General features: G+C 56.2%; 1 protein-coding gene across 1 annotated transcript in view; it reads left to right on the top strand.

The window, feature by feature from the left end:
- The window catches only part of Nptxr (neuronal pentraxin receptor), a 33,809-nt gene extending 14,899 nt beyond the window's left edge, over positions 1-18,910 (top strand). The window contains exons 2-6 of the mRNA XM_042693055.1: positions 3,006-3,779; positions 14,938-15,163; positions 16,127-16,374; positions 18,099-18,278; positions 18,641-18,910. Of these exons, the coding sequence (XP_042548989.1) occupies positions 3,006-3,779; positions 14,938-15,163; positions 16,127-16,374; positions 18,099-18,278; positions 18,641-18,865 (1,653 nt within the window). The 3' untranslated portion in view covers positions 18,866-18,910. The remainder of the gene's footprint in view (positions 1-3,005; positions 3,780-14,937; positions 15,164-16,126; positions 16,375-18,098; positions 18,279-18,640) is intronic.
- Positions 18,911-19,136: the final 226 nt, after the last annotated feature.

Genomic DNA, 19,136 nt, shown 5'->3' with positions numbered 1-19,136 from the left:
GCAAGGCAAGCACTCTACCACTGAGCCACCTTCCCAGCCCCTTTCCCCAGACTTCTGCATGGCTGGTTTCTCAGGTCATTCAGGCCTTTTCTGACAATGTCTGAATGCGCCCATCCTGCCACAAGTCCTGTAACTTTCTACCACTTCACTTAAAAAAAAAAAAAAGAGATCTTTGTGGATCTCGCTATTCTTGTAAATTGATTTGTTTATTTAATTATTCATTTGCTTACTGCCTGCCTTTGACTAGAATATGAACTCTGGGCTTGTCTTGTTCCTGTTCTGTGGCTGGCACTATGCCTGACACAGGGAGTCAAAAACCGTGTTTTGGGATGAATGACTATACTTATTGTATACAGCAGACTTTCTTTGCCCTAAGGATGGAAGGAGCATGAAGACATGGGAAGTGGGGGTAGGGTGGGGTTGGGGTTGGGGTATCTGGGGGAGGCAGTGTTCAGCTTCCCAACCCTCTTGCAAGCCCAGAGAGGCCAATATGGTAAGAAGCAAAGTGAGCTGGGCGCTGGTAGCTTGTGTCTGTAATGCTAGCTACTCAGGAGGCTGAGATCTGAGGATTGCAGTTGGAAGCCAGCCCAGGCAGGTAAGTCCATGAGGTCCTTATCTCCAATTAACCACCAAAAAGTCAGAAGTGAGGGTATGGCTCAAGTGGCAGAGCGTCAGCTTTGAGTGACAAAAACTCTTGGACAGTGCCTAGGTCCTCAGTTCACGCAGCAGCACTCGCGTGTGCATGTACACACATGCACACACACACAGAGCATGTGAATTCACATTCTGCTACTGTCCCCATTTTATAGATCTGAAAACTGGGGCACAGAGGGCATCAAGAACTGGAAAAGGCCAGCAATTTGCCCTACTTGCAAACTATCAGGCTAGCCTACCAAGGCTAGCAGACTTGACTTGGGACCCAGCATCAAAGACAAGACTGCCCTTAGAGCAGAGCAGGCAGCATGAATGGGTGGTGTTTCAATCATGTTAGAAGACAACAAGACCACTTAAAATAACCTTCAACCCCAGCCTCGGCAACCATTTACCTAACTGTCCTCAGCCCCATCAGACAGCTAATGTAAAGACAGCACAGCACCATCTGATGCCCAGTGGCTCAGCAGCTGTGGGCAGCTTCCTCCCTTGGCCTCTGCTGGCTTTCCCTAGATTTCCTAACATTCCCTCGGGAAGGCCTTCTCAGGACACATTAGATGTATCCAGAGTGCTAAAGCCTCTGCTGCCTGCCTTTGCTACCGCGATTCTAGCCCATCGCTGCCTGTGAACTGCTTTCCTGTCCACGACAAGCTCTTTCCTGCACGGGCCGGGTTTTCAGGTCATCGCCTTAGTGAGTACAAGCTCCCATTCACGCACACACAGCCTGACTTCTCTTTGCTCCTGTGTTACAACTCAGTTCAGAGTGAAAAATCTCTGACTCCCTGAGAAGGGGTGAGCATGGAGGATGAGATCTGGTAGATGTGGAGAGGAGGGAGGGGCACACTGGTCCCCAGAGACCACTGCACAGATCTCAGTGGCCAGACAGGGTCCCCAGGGCCACCGCCTCCTCAAAAATGTTCTGGTCTCCCCACCGCCAGCGGTGTCATATAGAAACCACTGGAGATCACAGTGGTAGCTGCGGTGGTTCAGAGACCCAGGTTTGAGTCTTCCCTCGGATTCAAGGCTTAGCTTAGGACTTACTATGAGCCACAGGCTGTAGCAGGAACATATGAAGCCTGCTGGGTGCCCTTCCAGCTCTGGGAATCCATAGTGGTCAGGGGAGGACTGTGGAAAGGGAGATGGATGTGGAAAATGCCAGGATTTTTTAAGTTTTTAAATGGAAAATTAATACACAATAGGATATATATAGATGTGTGTGTGTGTGTGTGTGTGTGTGTGTGTGTGTGTGTGTCCCTGAGATCAAGGCTAGTAGTGCTCTACCCCTTGAGTTGCAGCTCCATCTCTGGCTTTTTAGTAGTTAATTGGAGATGTCTGCCTATGCAGACTTTGAACCTAGATCCTCAGATCTCAGTCTCCTAAGTAGCAAGGATTATAGGCCCTGAGGCCCTGGTGCCTGGTTTAGAGACATTTTTGACAGAATATAGTCCTCCCCCATCCTCCAACCCAGCCCCCTTCCCACCTGGCCCTCAGGTTTCCTTCCTAACTGCCATCTTGATTCCTATTGCAATGTGGTGAGGGTCTCCTCTGGGACCTTTGATCTGGACGACAAAGGTTCAGAGGATGGGATTTCTGTTAATGCTTGAGCAAAGATTGTGTGTGTGTGTGTATGTGTGTGTGTGACAGAGAGAGAGAGCGAGTATGTGTACACATGTGTGCATGCCAGTACTGGGGCTTGAACTCAGGGCTTGGTCCTATCCTTGAGATCTTTTGCTCAAGGCTAGTACTCTACCACTTGAACCACAGCTCGACTCCCAGCTTTTTGCTGGTTAACTGGAAGCTAAGAGTCTCAGAATTTCCTGCCCAGGGTTGGTCTTGAATCTTGATCCTCAAATAGCAGCCAGGGGCTGAGCCAGGGGCACCGGCTGGCTGGATTTTTTAAAATGGGGACAGAGGGAGTCAACTCTGCTCTCCTAAGAGGCTAGAGGTGGCAGGTGACAAGTGGCCACAGTAAACACCTCCACCCTGCCTCCGACAATGCCTCTTCCCTTCCATCCCAGCTCCTTCCATCCAGCTGTTCGGGTCCACCCTGAGCCAAAGGCACCCTAGCTGTGTGACCTTGGACAGCGATGTGACCTCCACGGGCCTCAGTTTCCTCTCTCGTTCGCGGAGCGCGTCCACGTGAGGCTCCATCTCAGTCGGGGCTGTAATCGGCTCGGGCCCGAGGCGAGGCACCCCTGGGGGACCGGGAGGCCCCGAGCACGGGAGGGGGAGGGGGAGAAGGGGGGCGCGTTCCCTGGGCTGCCGGCACGGAACGGGTGCGGGGCTGGGCCGCGGGCCTCCCGGGGGAGCGAGTGGGGCGGGGCCGCCGCCGCCGCCGCCGCCGCCTCCCGCAGCCCGGGCTCAGAGCGGCGGCAGCAGCGGCCGCGGCCACAGCTCCGGCTCCGGCTCCCGCGCCCCGCCGCGCCCCGCGCTCCCCGGGCCCCTGCGCCCCGACCCCGTCGCCGCGCCTGCCGGGGGCCCTCGGTGCCCCCGCCGCCCGCCTCACGCTGAAGTTCCTGGCGGTGCTGCTGGCCGCGGGCATGCTGGCGTTCCTCGGTGCGGTGATCTGCATCATCGCCAGCGTGCCCCTGGCGGCCGGGCCCGCGCGGGCGCTGCCCGGGGGCCCCGACAACGCCTCGGCGGCGCCCGCGGGCCCGCAGCGCGGCCTGAGCGCGCTGCACGGAGCCGGGAGCCCGGCCGGGCCCTCGGCGCTGCCCGGGGCGCCGGTGGCCAGCGCGCGCCCGCTGCCGCCCGCGCCGCTCTTCAGCCGCTTCCTGTGCACGCCGCTGGCGGCCGCCTGCCCGTCGTCGTCGGGGCCGGAGCCGGGGGCCGCGGCGGGCGCGGCGGGCGCGGGGGGCGCGGCGGCGGCCGAGCGCGAGGAGCTGCTGCTGCTGCAGAGCGCGGCCGAGCAGCTGCGCCAGACGGCGCTGCAGCAGGAGGCGCGCATCCGCGCCGACCGCGACACCATCCGCGAGCTCACCGGCAAGCTGGCCCGCTGCGAGGGCGGCCCGCAGGGCGCCGGGCCCCGCCGCGACACCATGGCCGACGGCGCCTGGGACTCGCCCGCGCTCGTCCTGGAGCTGGAGGACGCCGTGCGCGCCCTCCGCGACCGCATCGAGCGCATCGAGGTGAGGGCGGCGCCGCCGTCGGGGTGGGCGGGGCGCCGCGGGGGACGGGAGGGGGGTCCGGACCACGGTCTGGGGTCAGCGGTGGACATCTGTCCTTCCCTCCGCCCGTCCATCCCTGTAACTCTGGGGGGGGGGGGAGTCCTGCCCTCCGTCCATCCGTCCGTGTAACCGAAGGACCGCGTCTCGCTGCGGGGGTCAGGCTCCAAACGCCTGGCCCCGTGATGGAAGGGGCTCCGGCCAGGCCCCCCGTCCCTGGCCACTTTCCCTCCCCAGCCATCTTCCTGAACCGCAGTTTCCACGCTTGCGTCCTCGGGTAGTGAAGATTGACTGAAGTACAGATGTGTCCAAATGCTTGGAGGCCCTGGGACTTCATTAAGGGTTCAGTTCATCCCCTTCCAGAACCCCCAATCAGCCACACCCCCACTTCCTCTCACCCCTGGCTCACACCTGGGGCTGGGCAGCAGGGGCAGCAGGGAAGCGCTCAGTTGGTGTGGTCCTGGGCCAGTCATTTCCTCTCTGGAGTCCCAGGACCACCTTCCACCCAGTAAGCATGGGTCAGACGCACAGAGAAGACAGGACAAACAGCCAAGAGGCACTGCTCATCCCCAGCTGTGGAGCCGTTTCTAGAGCACAAGGAAGGGAATTAGATCTGTGGAGCATCTGCTGCTCTTCAGTTATTCCTGAGAATGGCCAGACAAGGCCAGGGGTGAGGGAGCCACAGGGAAAGGCCACAGCTCCTTTGGTTAAGTCCTTGGGCAAACAGCCCAGGAAATGCACACGGAGAAGGTGGTGATGTCTGCTGGTGCCACACGAGCAGGAAGATGATCGAAGAAGAGCTCAGAGTCAACAGGACCAGGGAGTCTGTTTACACACCTGTACAATGGGCTCATTATTAGCAAGTACCTCTTTGTGGCCTTATTTGGGTTGGACTCAAGAAAACACCTAAAGTTGGCTTTGTTTTTCTTTCTTCTTTTGTTGCTGGTCTGTGAACTTAGGGTGTGAGCCCCCTCCCTGAACTTTTGTGCTCAAGACTTGAATCACACCTCCACTTCTAGCTTTTTGGTAGTCATTGGAGATAAGAGTCTCACAGACTTTCCTGCCTGGGCTGGCTTTGAACCATGATCTCAACCTCTTGAGTTGCTAACATGTCAGGTGTGAGCACTGGTGCCCGTCTCAAAGATGGCTATTTTTACCATTGTGCTGTAAAAATTCTAATTTGTTAAAACATGATTGAATGGGAAAAGTTCCCCTTTCAGGAAGCAGACAATTCACATGAAAATCATTTGGTTTTCAGTCAGTCTCCTCTTGCTTATAGCCTGTCCTTACCCCAGATGGCACAGACGGCTCTTCCCACGGCTGGGGCTGGCAGGGCTGAGCTGGCTCTGGACCTGTGTCCCCAGCACCTGGGGATCTTGGCAGAGTGTGCTCCCCTCCACCGAGCCTGCTGAGGCTTGGGGGATCCTGGCAGCTGGCATTTGGCAATGGGTCAGCCTTCCAGGTTGGGGAGCCCCGGCTTCCCCACACACACCTTCTCGAATTTGCTTTCCAAGTACTGGGGCTTGAACTCAGGACCTCAAATTCTCCCTTGTCTTTTTAGCTTAAGGCTGGCACTCTACTACAGAGCCACAGCTCCACTTCCAGGTTTTTAGAGATTAATTGGAGATAAGAGTGTCATGGATGGGGCTGGGAAGGTGGCTCAGTGGTAGAGCGCTTGCCTTGCATGCCTGAGGCCCTGGGTTGGATCCCTCAGCACCACATAAGCAAAAAGAAAAAAGCCAGAAGTGGCGCTGTGGCTCAAGTAGGTAGAGCGCTAGCCTTGAGCTGAAGAGCTGAGGGACAGCGCCCAGGCCCAGAGTTGAGACCCCACAACTGGACCCCCCCAAAAAAAAAGAGTGTCATAGACCTTCAGCCTGGGCTGGCTTTGAACCTCCATCCTCAGATCTCAGTAACTAGGATTACAGCTGTGAGCCACTGGCAACTGGTGGCTTCTCAAGCTTTCAGCATGTGATTGAAATAAGAAAAAAAAAGGCAGGGGGCTGCTGGCTACCAGGTCTGCCCTCTGAGCCTGGCAGTGGTCACACCCAGTCTCTTGGGCAGGGATCTGGAGCCCAATCAGACCAATGGTCTCAGCTAGAACCCACATACCCTAAGAGTCACTGTCTTATTTCTCCTCTCTCTTCTTGACCAGTACCCTAAAGAGCTCCCAGGTTTTCAGGGTTTCTCTCTCTGCCTCATAACTCTGACCCTGTCCTTGTTAGTGGCCCCAAAGTTGGTGAACCAGATGGGACTTTTCAGTCCTTATCCTGCTGGCCCTCTTAGACATCTGAGACCTGTCCATTCCTGCCAACAGATCTCTAGACATCAGTAGAGAGGACCCTCATCCCCCCTGACCCCCTGACCCCCTGACCCTCCACCTTTGTGTCCCTCCTCTCCCAATCCCTGGGTAAGCTCAGCCTTCCATTCCAGCCACCATTCCAGAGCCAGGCAGCCTCTTGCCTGTGCTACCTGCTTCCCCGGTGGGCCAACCTGGACTCCTCCTTCTCCCTGATTGTGCTAGATGATGTCTGTCTGTCTGTCTCTGAATGTCACCCTCCTATATCTCCCACCCCTGACTATAAAGAGAGGAAGATTCAGGCTGCCACGTCCCCCTGCAGATCTCAACTAGGAACTTCATTTGATGGTCAATGAGAAATTGTTTGTTCTCTTGCTCAAGGCTAGTAGTGCTCTACCACTTTGAGCCACAGCTCCACTTCTGGTTTTCTGGGGGTTAATTGGAAATAAGAGTCTCACAGACTTTCCTGCCCCTGCTGGCTTTGAACTGTGGTCCTCACATCTCAGCCTCCTGGGTAGCTAACATTATAGGCATGAGTCACCAGCACTTGGCAACTTGTTTGGTCTTTTTTTATGTCTTCATTTATTTATTTTTGTTGCTCATAGAAAAGAAGTCAAGCCCAAGTCCAGTGGCTCAAGCCTGTAATCCTTATTACTTAGGAGGCTGAGATCTGGGGATCATTGTTCAAAGCCATTCTGGGCAGCAGAGTTTATGAGACTCTTACCTCCAATTAACCACCAAAAAACTGGGAGTGGCACTAGTAGAGCACTAGCCTTGAGCAAAAAGAGCTCAGGGACAGTGCCCAGGCCTTAAGTCTAAGCCCCACGACTGACAAAGAAAAGAAAAAAAAAGTCAAAATATTTTAGGGTAAAAATTACATTTAACCCCAACATTAAAAAATTATTGTTATTATAAAGGTGATGGACAGAGGAGTTACAGTTACATAAGTCAGATAAAAAGTACATTTCTTTTTGGACAATGTCACCCCTTCCCTCACCCTAACCCCAACATTTTCTTCCTTTCTGCAGCAGCACCCACAAGTGGCCATTGTTATAGAGCAGTATAGTGGCCGTTTTAATGAGGGACTTGGTTCCATCGTCCCTCTGCTCTCGTGTTGCTGGAGATGTCCGCTGCTTCTAATCTTTCTCCTTCCAGATGCTCATTGCAGGATGAATTTCAAGCCCAAAGTTGTTTTCTTTTCAAGTCTTTAAATTATTCTTTAGCTCCATTCCCAGGAGTGGTATTACTAGGGGCAGATGCTATTGACTTTTTAGGGCTGTAGCCAAGAACCACTTTCCAAGAGAGCTGGACACTTACAGGGCTGCCAGCCATGGGTGCAGGGCCTCAAGCTTCATTTTTGTGCTAATTTATGTGTGTGGATGAAGCTTCAAGATAGATTGAAATAGCATTTCTTTGACATAAATTCCATCCTTAACCCAGCCTGGTAAGCTGGCCGCCTTCCCATCCTGGAGCTCAAGCCACAGCCAGGGACTTCCTGATAGTAAGCCCAGGGGACCAAGGAGGCCAATTTCTTGCTCTAATAGCAACAGTGCATTCTTCCTGAGCACTTAGGCACTGAACACTAGCTCACTTAATCTAGACACACCCTTGATAGTCTAGCCATCTTTACAAAGAAACCAAGGTTCAGACAGTTTAAGAAGCAGACTCGGTTGCTGGGAGCCAGAGGAAGGTTCAGACAGTTTAAGAAGCAGACTCGGTTGCTGGGAGCCAGAGGCTTCCGTCTATAATCCCAGATACTCAGGAGGCTGAACTTTGAAGATCACAATTTGAAGCTAGTCTGGAGAAGGAAAATCTGTGAGAGACTCTGTGTGTGTGTGTGTGTGTGTGTGTGTGTGTGTGTGTGTGTGTGTGTGTTAGAGGGGGGAAGGCTTGAACTCTGGGCCTGGGCACTATCCCTGAGTTCTTCAGCTTAAGGCTAGCACTCTACCACTTAAGCCACAGCACCACATTTTTTTTCTGAGTGGTTTATTGGAGATAACAGTTTCATGGATTTTCTTGCCCAGGCTGGCTTTAAACCATGATCCTCAGATTTTAGCCTCCTGAGTAGCTAGGATTACAGGTGTGGGCTGCCGGTGTCTGGCTTGTGAGACTCTTATCTCTAATTAGTTATCAAGAAAAAAAAAGCCACAAGTGGAGCTGTGGCTCAAGTGGTAGAGTTCTAGCATGAACAAAAAGAAAATCAGAGAGAGAGAGAGAGAGAGAGAGAGTCCGCAGTTATGGGGAGTCCACATAGTGGAGTCTGGATTGACCTGTCCATGTGTGATCTGCACTGCCCATTCCAGGCTCATCTGCAGGGATGAACTCCTCCACCTACAAGAGAACAAGAAAGAGAGGTGAGGATAAGGCCCACTGCTGGACCCTGCCCTGGGCCACTTTGACTTTTGAGTCCCAAGAGCAGCAAGAGGGCTGGGAGCTGGTGCTCAGGGGCTTGTCCTGGAGGCTGAGACCACCAGAGGCTCCCACAGGACCTGATAAGCACAGTGGACTTTTAGTAGGCACTTACCCCATACGTGCTAGTGTATTCAGTCTTCCAGCCCATGAAATAGACTACGCTTTCTGCCTTCCAGGTGGGGAACTGGAGCTTTAGGGGATCTCAAGGGTGCAGAACCAGGCCAATCCCATTCCCCTTCCATGTCCCCCACAGCGAGCTAGATGCTCCCTGAAGAGGCTTCTGTCTCTGAACAGCCTCTGAAGCATGGAGGCTGCTGTGCACAGCTGAGGTCTTGCTTGCAACTCTTGCTTTCTGAGCCTTGAATGACCCTGAGGTTTGAACTCAGGACCTCCTGCTTGCTAGGCAAGTGCTCCACTCCTTGAGTGATGACCCCAGCTCTTTCTTGGCTTTATGTTTCAGTTAAGATCTTAGATTTTTGTCTGGGGCTAGGAACAGACATAATCCTCCAACCTGTAGCCTTTTGTGTAGCTGAAATCACAGACTCCTACCATCAAGCCTGGTGTATTAGATGAGATAAGATCTCGCTAACTTTTTGTCTTTGAAGCTGGCCTTGAACTCCAGTGCTCCTGATCTCTGCCTCCTTCATGGCTAGAGTGACAGGCCTGTGCCCACCATGCCCAGCTTGGAGGTTGAGATCAGGTCTTGCTAATTTTTTGCCCAGGCTGGCTTGGAACTGCGATCGTCTTGATTTTGGTAGCTGGGATCACAGGTGTGAGCCACAGAGCCCAGCCTCCTGTCCGGAGCAGACCTTCTAGGAGGGGAGTCCTGTCCCATTGTCCCAGCCTAACAGGAGCTTCTTGGGTAGGAGGCAGGGCCTTCCATGTTGATAATAATAATAGTAATAATAATAAATCATTAAGGCCTTAAATTCCCCAAGGACAGCTTTGTGCAGATGTGTGTATGCATGTGTTCATGTGTGTGTGCACGTGAGTGTACATGCACGTGTGTGTGTGTGTGTGTGTGTGTGTGTGCGCCCCCTGACTCAGTGCTTTCTGGAAGGACCCCACTGTCTGGCTTCTGTTACCGAGGTCTGTGTGGCTGTCCTGTTTGTGTTCGCTGTGACATGGAGTCAGTTGGCGTGACTCAATGTCGTTTGTTCCCATTGTCACTCACTCATCCACTGTTCTGAGAACAGACATTCAGACCTTTTGTTTGTTTGGTGCCAGCTCAGAATTAGAGCGTGAGCTCAGGGGCTCACATTCTCCCTTAGCTTTTTTCACTCAAGGCTGGCTCTCTATCACTTGAGCCACGTCTCTGCTTCTGGCTTTTTGCTGGTTAATTGGAAATTAGAGTGTCTCAAATTTGTCTGTTCCAGGCTGGCTTCAAACCATGATTCTCACATCTCAGCCTCCTGAGTAGCTGGGATTACAGGTGGCAGCCACCAGCTCTGGCTCAGAGCTCTTTTTTCATGTTATAAATGACACTGCTGTGACATCCTATGCTATGCTGGGGGCTGCCAGCCCTCGTTTCTGCTGGCTCTGTCCCCAGGAGTGGGATGCCTGGGCGGCAGGCAGGGCGTATATTTAGCATCAGTAGGTACTGTTACACGCTTTCCCAAAGTGGCTGTAAGCATTTACCCGCCCACCTGCGTGCCAGCCTTGCCAGCTCACTTCCGGTCACTTTAAAGCATTCTTTGTCCTGGTGGGTGTTGTGGCCTCTCTGTGGTTTTCAACCGAGTGCCTTCCCTAGTGAAGTCTGTGCCCATGGGAGGTAGGGCGAGGTCAGGGCTCCTGGCTGAGGGGAGAATGGGCGCTCCCCAGGACAGCCTGGGGCACATGATCCCCAGGGACACTCTAGGGGCAGGGATTGAAGCATCCAAGCCCTCATTTGGCTCCAGGGAAAACAGGTTCAAAGAGCCTGAGGTTCTTGCCCAAAGCCACACAGCATGGCAGAGGTTGAGCAAAGACTTCCATCAGGATTTCTGAAGGAAGCAGGCCAGGGTAGGAGTCTAGTTTTTTGTTTGTTTGTTTGTTTTCGGTTGGTTGTGGGCCTTGAACTTGGCCTAGGTACTGTCCCTGAGCTTTTCCTCTCAAGGCTAGCACTCTACCACTTTGAGCCACAGGGCCACTTCTGACTTTCTAGTGATTAATTGGAAATAAGAGTCTCACCAACTTTCCTGCTTGGGCTGGCCTTGAACCATGATCCTCAGATCTCAGCCTCCTGAGTAGCTAGGATGACAGGCGGGCACCCAGCGGGCGTCCAGTTTTGGTTGAGGATGTTGGTGAGGGCTGCAAGTGGGAGGACAGGGACACCGGAGGGGGAACTCGGGGGCTTTCTCAAAGCCGCAGCTTAACTTGGAGCGCTTGAAGGCGAGGCGAGAGGCCCTGGGGTGAAGGAGTCCCCTCCAGATGGCTAGGATCTGCACCCGCCTTGCACCTCCCCCCCCCCAAGAGCCCTTCTCCCCTCTCAGCCTCCTTTGTCCATTTGTCTTTTATTTCAGCTCCAAATTGGCCTGGAGGCCAGGACAGAAACCAATCTGCCTTCCATCCCTGTTGCCCTCCTCGCTGCTTGGTGTGGTGGAGTCAGAGCTCTCTGGGTCCTCTGCTGGGGAGGAAGGACAGGGGGATGGGGTGACACGGCCCCCTAGAGGCCTTCCATGCCCTTCCGCCCCCCCCCCCCCATGGGCCTCACAGAAGCCCCGCCCCCCAACGCTGAGTACTTGGAGGCGGGACTGAACTTGCCTTCCTTCTGAGGTCACCCTTCTGCCCTTACACCCCTAATCTCACATGACGGGGGGTGGGGGGTGGGGGGGGAGAGCATCATCTAAACCATAGCTACTGCCTCTTGCTATTAGTGAAACAGGAAAAAAGGCCACTCCAGGGGGCACGGAAGTCATGTCCCCCTTCAGAAGCCATGAAGAGCTCCTCCCCCCTCCCCCTGTCCACTCTTCCTGGCCTTGCAGCCCTGAGCTCACTATGCCTCACTGCTAGGCTCAAAGATGCTTGTGCCAGTGGGGAAACTGAGGCATGGCAACCTTCTACTACGTAGTCACCCAGCCAGGGGATCTGAGGCTCACCCAGGATCACAGAATGTGGGCACAATTGGGAGGGAAGAGGAGGGCCAAGCTGTGACCCCTCTTCTGTCCCAAAGCCTCTTCCGTTCCCCAGGCTGAGCAGAAAGGGGTGAGCCTGACCTAGAAAGTCCAGCCTCCCCCTCTGCCCTCCTCACCAAGGACTCAGCCACCCCGCCTGGCCGGCCCCTCCTGCTGGATCACAGCTAACAGCCGCCATCTTCCCTGCCACTGAACCTCTGTCACCATCCTGCAAGGCAGAGGTGGCCTTTGGCACCTGTCCCCCTCTGGCAGATCACCAACCCCAGACTGTTGGCGTTGGACAGGGAGTGGGCACAGGTTGCAGAATCAAGAGGGTTGGGTGGTGGCTCACGCCTGTCATCCTAGCTACTCAGGAGGCTGAGATCTGAGGACCACAGTTCAAAGCCAGCTTGGGCAGGAAAATCCATGATACTCTAATCTCCAATAAACCATCAGAAAACCAGAAGTGGCACTATGGCTCAAGAGGTAGAGTGCCAGCCTTGAGCTGAAGAGCTGAGGGACAGCACCCAGGCCCCAAGCCCCACGACCAACACCACCACCAACAACAAAAAGAGGGCTGGGTGGGGCTTCAGGCAGCCGGGCTCCCATCTCTGCAGCCGCAGCTTCCAGGTCTGTAAAGTGGAGCTCTTGCTTTGGGGTGTGGTGGGGGTCAGAGGGTAGCGTGCAGGTGAGATGTGTATGCTGTGTCCCCCCAGTTCAGGGAAGCACCCCAGAAAGCCACTGGTAGCATTCTTTCTTGGTGATGGGTACAGAGGAGCCCTGCATGAGCCCCAGCGGCCGAGCCGGGCCTGGAGCTCTGGGCCCAGAGTCACACTCACTTCCCTCCTGACTCCCAGGGGACAGCTGTGGGTTGTGGCCCCCACTTTCCTGCCCCATGAGGAGCTGAGTGTGGGGGGGTACCGGTCACCCCCACTCTCCCCCCTGGGGCCTACTTGGCACCAGGCCTAGAGCCCACGCAGCGCAGCCTGCGCCCGCAGCAGATGGGAAGCGGGTGGGGGCGTCGCGTTCTGATTCAGACGCTGGGGGTGCGGCTGAGCCCCCTCCCCCCACTCCGGCTAGGACAAAGGGACAGCTTGTGCGCCTCCCCCGGCCCTCACGCTCGTGTCCTCCCTACCCCCCCCCCCCAAGGCAGCAGGAAGCCCACACTCATGCGGGCTCACTCACAGTATGGAAGGACACTGCCTCAGTTTCCCAGCAGTGGGGGGGGTGCAGGTAGACTCTGAGCAAATCAGTTTTGTAGAATGTTCCTAGGATGGGCCTGGCCCCAAGTCCCATTGAGAGAGAGAGACCCTCATGCCACCGTGGCACAGAGCTGGGGGGATGAGGCAGCGTCCTGGAGGAGGAGCCCTTTCCGGCCCCTGGTGAGCACCACTCCGTGTAGCATCCTGAGGGCTGGCGGGGTCCTGCCCCAGCCATCGCATGCCCGCCTCGCTCTCCCAGACCCTGAGGACCTGTCAGCCCACCCCTTCCTTCCATCTGTCCTAGGGACCCGCAGAGGGAGGCCTGGGGTCCCATTTTACAAGAGGGAAAACTGAGGTGGTCTTGGTCCAGCTCCCAGGCTAGCCCTAGTGACCCAGTGTCCAGCGGCCCACTGCTCAGCTGTGACAAGAAGATTGAACCTCGGTCCTGTTTATTGCCACCAGGTGGAGGAGAGCACTGGGGCAGAGGGCTGAGCGCATGAACGCTGGTGCCAGACCAGATGCTCTGTACACCAATCCTGGCCAGGCTTGAGGGCCGGGGTCCTCTGTACCCCCTTACTTATCTTGGCCACAGCCCTGGCTCATGATAGGGCCCAGCACAGAGTAGGTGCTCCTTCACATTGTAGCTGCTCAGTGCACACAGTAGGTGCTTACAGCACATAGTAGGAGGCTCATTTCACATAATAGGTGCTCATTGTACACGAGAAGTGCTTATAGCAAATAGGTGCTTCCTGAACATGGTACACGCTTACTGTGCATGATAATGCATAGAGCACATAGTAGGTGCTCACTGTCCATGATAAGTGCTTACAGCGCATTGAAGGTGCTCGCTGCCCATGGTCCATACTCACTGAATATTTGTTCAGTGAATAAATCGGGAAGCTTTGCTGAGCTTGTGTCTAGGGCCTAAGCTAGGGTACAGGGAGCATTGGCTGACCTCTGGGTAGTGCAAAGTCATTGGGCCCATCCCTAGGGACTGCAGAAGGGAGCAAGGCCTAATTCCGTTCCTTGGAGATCATTGAATTATTCATCTGCCCATGTTCCGTGATGCCTGTCCCTTCCAGGACTTGGCCTGCAGCTGAGTTTCCTTCTACCCCAGAAGAAGCGAGGGAAGGTGAGGCCCCTGGCTCCGACCCCAATTTTCCTATCATGTGGATTTTTTTTTTTGGTCGGTCATGGGGCTTGGGCCTGGGCGCTGTCCCTGAGCTCTTCAAGTCAAGGCGAATACTCTACCACTTGAGCCACAGTGCTACTCCGGTTTTCTGATGGGAGATAAAAGTCTCATGGTCTTTCCTGCCTGGGCTGGCTTTGAACTGTGATCCTCAGATCTCAGCCTCCTGAGTAGCTAGGATTATTGGCATGAGCCACCGGCGCCCGGCTTGTCATGTGGATCTTAGGCCAGAACAAGTAGTGTCTCTGAGCACATTGTCCTGGACTGGGCAGGAGAGTGGCTGGGCCCCCCGGGTCACCCCTCCTCAGCAGTAGCTGCAGGAAGCAGCTTCTGGTTTGCCTCTGTGTCCTCCTACACAGCAGGGCGGTTCCCAAGCTGGGCGTGGGGTTCTGAGCTCCAGACTCTAGGATCTCATCCACTTGGTGCCTCGGGAAGGCCACGCCATGAGCCTGCTCCAGGAGAGCTGGCATGGGGCCCTTGGATCTGCCAGGGACAGCAGTGCCAACTACAGGCAACCAATGCATCCTGGTGGCCACGCATGCATGCCAGCAGGCCTGGGGCCGAGACCGGGGCTTAGGAAAGTTTGGACGGCAAACAGAGCTGACTCTGCTGTCAAGGATGTCCGTTACCAGCCCGCATCCCCTCCCTGCCCCAGGACAGCAGCCAGCAGGGCATGGCAGGAGCACAGCCTGGTCATGGACGGCTGGAGGTAAAGGCTCCATGGAGCTCTAATGAGCACCGCGGCTCTGGGCCTCCCTGGAGGAAGGCTCAGCAGGGAGCAGCTGTCCTGGCTCCTTCACTCTATGTGGCTGCGCGGGTGCCTGCCGTTCCATCACCATCCCTGCTTTGCACAGGGACTCACCTGGGGTGGTTCAGCATGGTCTCTATGGTCTCCACGTGACCTTACTTGTCCCTTCTCTCTTGGGAGCAGCAGGAGCTCCCAGCCCGAGTGAACCTGTCCACTGCACCAGCCTCAGCCCCTGTGATGCCCACAGCCCTGAATTCCAAGATGGACGAACTTGAAGGCCAGCTGCTGGCCAAGGTGCTGGCCCTAGAGAAGGAGCGTGCGGCCCTCAGTCACGGCAGCCAGCAGCAGCGGCAGGAGGTGGAGAAGGAGCTGGATGTCCTGCAGGGCCGCGTGGCCGACCTGGAGCATGGTGGGTCTCCCGTTGAGACTGGCTCTGGGCAGGACAGTGGGAGGATGCTATGGAACTCATGGGGCTGCCTGGCTGGGGGGATTTGTGTGTGTGGGCCGGTCCTGGGCCTTGAACTCAGGGCCTGGGTGCTGTCCCTGAGCGTTTTCACTCAAGACTAGTGCTGCCTACTGGAGATACAGCTCCACTTCTGCCATTTTGGTGCAGACTGGGTGCCTGTGCATGTCATTTCCCTTTTTGGGGCCCAGCCTCTTCATCTGTGAATGGGGCTACAGAGCAGACACAGCCTGGCCGCCCTGGCCCTTGGCCGAGGCCCAGGCAGATGGTACGATGTGTGTGGCAGGGCCTCCTGACCTATTGGAGGCAGTGACTCAGTTTACCTCCTATGGAAAGTCATCTGCTGCTTGCAACACAGAACCCCAGAAATTCTGGGGTGAATGATTCCCCAAAGATCATAGAGTCTCAAGAATGTTTTGCTGCAATCTCACCTCTGCTGTGTGGCCTGGGCCAAGCTGTCCTCACCTGTAACATAAGGATTGTAACAGAGACTATCTGGTAGGGTCCTTTATGAGGAATGAAATAATAATAGTACGGAGAAGCACTTACCACACAATGCATTACAGAATGCATGTTATGCAAACAGGGACCTCTAAGTAATCACAGTTACAGCTAAAATGGGCTCTGGCGCATTGCATATGCTGCCCTACCAACCCTTACACAACCAGGGGAGGAAGAGGAAATGTCATCCCATTATACTAAAGACACTGAGGCCCAGTGAGTATGTTGAGCTCACAGGGGGGTAGGATTGGAACTCAGGACATCTCCAGTACAGAATCCTTGGGCTTTAGCCACACCTATACCGGTCAGCACAGAGGCAGAGAGGGGAGGTGGTGAAGGGCTCTAGCACACCCCAGATGGCCGACAGCTGTGGGCCTCCATCCCAGTGACCCCGAGTGCCATCTGCAGGCTCCTCGGCCTACAGCCCCCCGGACGCCTTCAAGGTCAGCATCCCAATCCGCAACAACTACATGTACGCGCGCGTGCGCAAGGCGCTGCCCGAGCTCTACGCCTTCACCGTGTGCATGTGGCTGCGATCGAGGTCAGGTGGCACTGGCCAGGGCACACCCTTCTCCTACTCCGTGCCGGGACAGGCTAACGAGATCGTCCTGCTGGAGGCTGGCCATGAGCCCCTGGAGCTGCTGATCAATGACAAGGTGAGCGGGGGTGGGCAGGGGGCAGCTGCATAGCACAGTCAGTATGCATAAAGTAAACTACCATGTGCCAGGCTAAGTTAGGAGAATCCAGAGTCAGGGGCAGGACTGGCTGAAGGGGGCATGCATCCCATAAAGGCTGCTGGAGGGGGAGGAGACAGGGACCAGGGACTCCCCAGGGACCCAGCTGCGGGCAGGTGGGAGTCTGTTCCCAGGGCCCACCCACTCTCCTGAACACAGGAGGAGGGAAGGGGATTCCGGGCCTGGCTGACCCCTTTCCACTTAGGAAGCCAGCCTGTGCTGCTGCCCGCCCCTGCCCCAGGTGAGTTCTGGCTGGTGCACCATGCTCACCGTGGGAGCTCATTGCTTACCCGCCTTGTGCCTCCTTTTCCTCATCCCGTAAAGCAGGGATGGCACTGGCCCCTACCTCTGAAAGTTCTCAGTAGCTAAGATGCCCTTAACCTCCCATTTCCACCCCAAGCTTCCCAAGTCCTCATTGCAAATATGGAGAGGCGAGGCTTAGAAGGGGAAAGCCATGCCCCCTAGTTGGCCGAGCGGTGAGGGCAGGATTCAGGAAACTATGCCTTGCCCTTCCCCTGCTGGGCCAACGGTAATCACCTTTCCCCTGGCTGGGGGGTGTTGAAGGATGTGCTCACACCTGGTGGGGGGAATGCTTGTCGGGGTGGGGAGGTAGGAGAAGGGGGCATCTGATGCCCCACACTCTCCTCCCCTTGTCCACCACATTGCTTTGGGACCTGTTGGTCTTTGGACCCCATAAGTCACACATCCTCCAGCCACACAGGACATGTTCTTCATGTTCAGGAAGAGGAGGAGAGAGAGGGGTAATGGGGGGCACTTCCTTGTGGTCCCACAAGCTCCAAGACATCCCAGGTAGCTGGAGTTCACCTGGAGCTGATCTCCAGTTCCCTCTGGCCGCCATCCCTGTCCTGCAGAGGGCAGGGCTCCCTCTTCCCAAGGGAGAGTTCAGCACCTCGGACAGCACCACCAGGGCCACGGGCTCATCTCCTCCTTCTAGCCCCAAGCCTGGGCTCAAGCTGTGCCTAGCACCAAGCCACCTCTGGGAGGGCTACACGAAATCACAATCTCAAAGAACCTTTAGAGTGAGGAGTCCCTAGGCGCATCCAATTCAGGCAGCAAGACCTGTCATCCCATAGGCTCCCCTCAGAGCACAGCAGAGGCTTATGTAGCTCAGTGGAGGTTCAGGATTGATTAGTCATGTCTGCCCAGGGTGGAGGAAGAGGCTGTGACTGCACATCTCTACCCTCCCTTGTCTGTCTGAGGCCCAGGGAGGGAAGAACAGCACCTCAAAGTCACACAGGGGCATGGGGGAGGGGGAGGCTGGTGGTAAAACCCAGGCCAGACACCAGCTCCTGGCTGAGTCCCAGGCTCATTCTGTCATAGCTGGGGCTTCAGGCCTGAGAGACACTGCTCTTCCCCTACATGATCTTGTAGGCCCAGAAATAATCGAAAACCAGGGCTGGATGGCTCCAGGTGACTTGTGGGAAACCACCTGCCGCATTGTGAGGGAAGAGGAGAGGGGTCAGGAATGGAGACTGGAGGAGGGGAGGGTCAGGCCCTGGGAGGATGGACTCAGGCCGCATCCTCACCTCTGCCCCACTGTGGGCCTCTAGCCATCTCTGACCTGGGGCTGGCGGGGTGTGTGTGTGTCTGTGTCTGTCTGTCTGTCTGTCTTTGTCTGTGTCCAGGTGGCCCAGCTGCCCCTGAGCCTGAAGGACAGCAACTGGCACCACATCTGCATCTCCTGGACCACAAGGGACGGCCTGTGGTCTGCGTACCAGGATGGGGAGCTGCGGGGTTCTGGCGAGAACCTGGCGGCCTGGCACCCCATCAAGCCTCATGGGGTCCTCATTCTAGGCCAGGAGCAGGTATGGGTCAGACTGGAGGCTCACCATAGGGACCAAGGAGGGGTGCTGGGCAGGGAGCAGTGGAACATGAAACTGAAGAGTACCAGGCTGGCTTGTCTCCCCGCAACGTGGCCCGTGAGGGGTGTGTGTGTGTGTGTGTGTGTGTGTGTGTGCGTGTGTGTGTGTGTGTAACAAAGATCTGCCTGGGGCCCAGCCTTGGGGAGCTGGAGCCTTGTGGGGGCTGGGGGGGAGACCTTGGGGGAAACTAGAAGGTTAGGGGGGCTGAACTTTGGGAGCTCAGTTGTGGCAGGAACAAGAGCCTTTCTCTGAGCTGCCTGCCCTGTTCCACTGCTCACTCGAGTCTCTCTCCTCTCTCGGCCCAGGATACCCTGGGGGGCCGGTTTGATGCCACCCAGGCCTTCGTTGGTGACATTACCCAGTTTAACCTGTGGGACCACGCTCTGACACCCGCCCAGGTCGTAGGCATCGCCAACTGCACTGGGCCGCTGCTGGGCAACGTCCTCCCCTGGGAGGACAAACTGGTGGAGGCCTTCGGTGGGGCCACCAAAGCCCCCTTCAACGTCTGTAAGGCGAGGGCCAAGGCATGAGGCGGCGCGGCCCGGCCCCGCCCCGCCCGCCTGCCGCTGCAGGAACCTGAGGGGGGCTTTCCTCCCTCAGCCTGTCCATGCGCCCGCCTCCCTTCCCTCCCCACTCCTGACCACCCCTCACTGGACATCCCTTTAGCCACCTGGATGGGGAATACGCACCTCAGCAGGTTGAACCCGAGGGGAACCAGCTCTGCTGGGGCCCCTCACCCTACCCTGCCCCACAGTCACACCTGACCCCATCCCAACAGCGCCCCCGCGGCCCCCACTCCCC

Source organism: Dipodomys spectabilis, unplaced genomic scaffold, assembly GCF_019054845.1.
Source record: "Dipodomys spectabilis isolate Male_0828 unplaced genomic scaffold, ASM1905484v1 ptg000163l, whole genome shotgun sequence".
Classification (NCBI taxonomy): domain Eukaryota; kingdom Metazoa; phylum Chordata; class Mammalia; order Rodentia; family Heteromyidae; genus Dipodomys; species Dipodomys spectabilis.
The sequence above is the reverse complement of the archived record's forward strand: the minus strand, read 5'-3'. Positions and strand labels throughout refer to the sequence as shown.